Source organism: Rhinopithecus bieti, unplaced genomic scaffold, assembly GCF_001698545.2.
Source record: "Rhinopithecus bieti isolate Rb0 unplaced genomic scaffold, ASM169854v2 scaffold_4758, whole genome shotgun sequence".
Classification (NCBI taxonomy): domain Eukaryota; kingdom Metazoa; phylum Chordata; class Mammalia; order Primates; family Cercopithecidae; genus Rhinopithecus; species Rhinopithecus bieti.
Window position 1 is genome coordinate 1,000,657 of NW_016804504.1, and position 4,682 is coordinate 1,005,338.

The window sequence follows — 4,682 nt, forward strand, 5'->3', positions numbered from 1 at the left end:
AAATAAATAAATAAATAAATAAATAAATAAAATAAATTTAATAAAAGAATTTTGGGGCCTGACCTTAGCCCAGTCATTCGTTCAACAAACATTTATTGGGCACCTACATGTGGCAAGCATTGTTCTATGTGCTAGGAATACAGCTGTGAACAAAGCAAAAAGAGCCTTCCTGGAGCTAGCATGCTAGTCTTAGGGCCTTCTTTGGGAATCCGTAAACTTTCCCTGAGAGTGCTTTATGTTTCTTTCTGTTGATGAATGTGGCTTTGCATCACGGGAAGCTTTATTTATCATTAGCTGCCCTGGTGGTTCTCAATATAAGCTGTGTTTTAGCATTACCTGGGAAGTCTGTTAAAACTGCAGCTTTCCAGGTCTGAGATAGGACTGTCATTCTGCAATTGTAATGAGCCCCACGTGTGATTCTGCTTCTCAGCTAAGTCCAGACTATGTCTTTTGCACTTACTCATTATTTTGGATTTCTCTGTAACTGGTGAGTAGTCTTACTTCCCTGGCTACACTGTCATCTCGTGGTGGACATTTCTATTTTATCTCCTCTGTATTCCAATAGCATTTGGCCCTGTATTGGACACACGGTAGTTGCTCATGTACTTACCTATTAATTATTCTCTTTAGGTAATTATTCATTGGATCATTTATAGGGGGACCTTGTGGTATAATGGAAAATGCAGGAGCTTTGAAGTAAGACAGTCTGGGATTGAATCCCAGTCCTGCCATGGTCTAAAGCAAGCTTGTTGAACTCACAGCCTGCGTGCCACATGTGGCCCAGGATGACTTTGAATGTGACCCAGAAGTTTGTAAACTTTCTTAAAACATTATGAGTTTTTAAAAAACTCATCAGCTATCGTTAGCGTAAGTGTATTTTATGTGTGGCCCAAGACAATTCTTTTTCCACTGTGGCCCAGGGAAGCCAAAAGATTAGATACCCCTGGTCTAAAGTGTCACATTGGTCAAGTTTCTGTGCCTTTCCAAGCCTCCATTACTTCCCCTGGACAAAAGAGATAATTACCCCCACTCTGCATGGTAGCTGTGAGGATTCAATGACACAACATAGAAGAAACGCCAAGCACAAGAGCTCAAAAAATGTTTGATGCTAATACTTTTCCCCTTCCCTTACTTTTGAAACTCCAAAGTAGGTGAAGTTTGAGTGCTCTTCTGGAAGCTCAGGTTTGGACCACACAAAGCAGCAGTAGGGGGCCTGGTTTAGAAGTCACATGAATTTATTTCTAATTCCAGCTCTGGAGCTAACTTGCTGTGTGATGTCAAGCAAGTAAGCTAACCTCTTTAGGCCACAGATTCATCACTTGAAAACTGAATTGAACCAGTCTTTTCCTATCCTTTTTGTGATATTTTGGGCAAATGATACTTTGGCAAGTGTTGTTTCTAAGAGTTAATTCCAAAACATCACAATAACAACAGCAAAACCCAACAAACCCAACACACACATGCCTATTAGAGAGCTTTTACACTGTAGGTATTCAAGAAACATTTACTGAATGAGTGAATGTGCCAAAAACCAATTTATGATCTCTAAGCTCTTTTCCACATTTTCCCACTATCCCAAGTACTCCATACCCTCCATAGGTGAGAGCTACTTGGCAGGACTTCACAATGTCAATTTTAATTTCTATCTTTGTGTTGTGATGTTTCAGAATTTATACAGCTCCCAGGGAGAAGCAGTTGTCACCATAGCAACCTACAGGCCACTGCCGTGAGAAAAATTATTGCCTGCCCAGACCTAGTAATTGCTGTAGTCTTTTCCTCTTGGATTCCTAGCAGTGGATGCTTGAATACAAATACCAAGTGGGCTCCAGCCAGCGAGGGTAATAGTGTACAGCAGTAAACTGTCTATTAGCTGATGCTTACATTTCAGACAAATTGAGGAGGTTGTCAAAGGCATTAGCTTCTATCCTTTCCAGGGAATCAATCTGAGAGATTTCACTAGGGAAGAGAGAGGGGGGAAAAAAGAGAAAGAAACATGAAAGAAATGACTGTATCTGCATGATAATGAGATGTGTGTGTGTGACCCAACAACTGGGGACTCCACTATGTCCGCCTGAAAAGAACAAGGATGTGCAAGTTGTCCCCAAATCATACAGTGCTAACACTGTATGATTTAGAAGCACTGATGGGCACCTACAACCCAGGTGCAGTTGAAATGCAAGTTTTAGTAACCCCTGTTTATGTGACAGGTTTTTCTCTTATTTATCTCTGGCTCAGAGTCACAGATTATTAGAGCTGCATAGGCCCGTTGAGAAAATCTAGTCAGATTCCCTTGTTTTACAGCTCTGGAAATTAAGGCCCTGAGAGGAGAGTCAAATAGTATTTATATTAAGGTTCAAGACTAGGATATGGATCTCTGGGTCCCAATTCTGTCACTCTAGTGAGGCTTTAATATGGGTTGAATTGTTTCATAACTCTTAACCCTTGGTTTCCCAAAATCTCGTGCTGAGGCTATTGCAAGGTGGTCAACTCCTGCACATGGTATCCATCCTGAATTCTAATTATCTACTTCCTTGACTGTTTTTCTCACTTGTGAGCAAATTGAGGACAAGGAGTATATTCTATTCACTTCTGAATCCCTGGTGGCTTTATGTTGCTTGGCACAGAATTAAGAGTACAAATGAATGAATGAATAAGTGAATGGAGTAATGAATAATTGAATTTTTTGGAAACAACACAAAAATAAAGGAACCAGTTTTGTCATATATGATTCGCAAGCATGTAGGTAATGTCAGTGTTACCCTAAAATCCCAACATAAGCTACCATTTCCTGCCAGCTGAAAAAAAAAGTCTCAAATTCACAAACTGTACATTTACTTATTTCTAAGGTTAAGGCTCACTGAAGACTTCAGACTGATGAGAACATTAGCCCACAGAAAAGCAGAGCCTAAGGCAGCTAATGTCTTTTCTGAACAACACAGGAATGGATTGTTCTTGGGCTGATTCATCTTATTCCCACCTATTGGTTTGCTTATTTAACTGTAGCTGCTTTTCTCAGTAGGAGGTCTTAATGCATTAAAGGTTATCAAAACTCAACATTCCAACTTGAGAGCAGAAGAGCGTGGGTTAGGCTCAAGTAAACTGACAAGTCTGTAACCGGCAGTGAATTTCCTATAATATGCAGTAATTCTTGAGGCATTATTTTAAATATTCTAATTGCTTACTAACACCCTAAAGGGCTATAGAGGTTCCCAAAGTAGCTAAGATCGATGCTGTAGCATCTTCTTTAGAGAGGCAAATCTGCTTCCAAAGTCCAGTGGATTGTTAAGATTAGAGATGCACTGTGGGAACTCAATGGCCATGAAGTCCTTTGACTCAGGCTAATATTAAGAAAGATGCTGGAATACTGGGCCCTTGAGAACATTCTCTCTCCAAGTATGGGAACTTTGGTCCTGGAAGCTGAAACTCACGGACAAGTGATCGAAGTTACGTCTGACAAACATGAGATCATACTGCATTATCTGAGTACTTTACACTTTTGATAAATGCCTTTCATCAATATAGTTATAAATACTGTGTTTTTGTTATCTACTTATATTTTAGATACAAAGATTATCTTCTGATGCACAATAAACTTCCAACACATTTTTTTTTTTCCTATGTGGGTGTTATCTAAAAATGTGACACAAGGGAATAGCTGCTGCAGCAGAAGGAGAATTTTTATGATTGGAATCTATCTTTTTTTCTCCTTAAAAGATATATCATTACTTACAAAATGCATTCAGTTCTTTGAAGCAAGGTTAATTATCTGGATTTTAATGACTCTTAAAATCATACCTTTTCTCCAAAGGTCTCTAGTTATTATTTGTATTACAAAGGTAAAAATATGCGAGTATCCTAAACACAATTTCTTTCCTAGAAAAATTATCCCCTTTCAAATGTGTTTTCTCTTAGAAAAAATTCATTATTCCAATTACGAATGTCTTTTGATATGCAGTAACTGACTTACATTTTTACGACCTCATTAAGTCCTCTGAAAGCTTGAGATGGGATCACTTTGACAGGGAGGTAGGCAAGTGATCTAGAAAAGAAAAAAGGAAATCCAAGAGTTTAAGATTTATGATAGGTTGCCTTTTAAGTTCATGAATAAAATGTGTATGTGTATGTGTATGAGAGACAGAGACTTCAGAGTTCCTGAGAACTAGATTCAGGCTCAGGATTCTAACTTAAATCGGTGAAGACATGTGCCATGACTATTCTTGGTTTTTATCAAAGAGTGTATAATTTTGTGGTTAAGATCATGAATGTTGAGATCAGACACACCTGGACTCAAATTTTTGCTGTCCCACTACCTGGCTGTGTGATTCTTAGCATATTATTTAAGCCCTCCAGCTCAGTTTCTTTGTCTGTAAAATTGCACTAATAATTCCTGCTTCACAGGATCATTGTAATGATTAATCTGGATAATCCATGTAAAGAACAGGGCTTGGCACAAAATATATAGTTAAACAGTTGTGAGCGATCCCATAGACTTGGTTGGGAAAATGGACAACAACTATGTTGAGCAGAGTGGAGAAATGAATGATGAAAATACAATTGGAGGGGGGCGGAGCAAGATGGCCGAATAGGAACAGCTCCAGTCTCCAACTCCCAGCGCGAGCGACACAAAAGACCGGTGATTTCTGCATTTTCAACTGAGATACTGGGGTCATCTCACTTGGGCG

The 4,682-nt window shown here is 39.0% G+C and overlaps 1 protein-coding gene across 1 annotated transcript in view; it reads right to left on the reverse strand.

The window, feature by feature from the left end:
- The window catches only part of LHCGR (luteinizing hormone/choriogonadotropin receptor), a gene marked incomplete at its 5' end in the record, with an annotated part of 48,656 nt that extends 44,617 nt beyond the window's left edge, over positions 1-4,039 (reverse strand). Inside the window, 2 exons of the mRNA XM_017868832.1 lie at positions 1,882-1,956; positions 3,968-4,039. Coding sequence (XP_017724321.1) covers positions 1,882-1,956; positions 3,968-4,039 — 147 coding nt within the window. The remainder of the gene's footprint in view (positions 1-1,881; positions 1,957-3,967) is intronic.
- Positions 4,040-4,682: the final 643 nt, after the last annotated feature.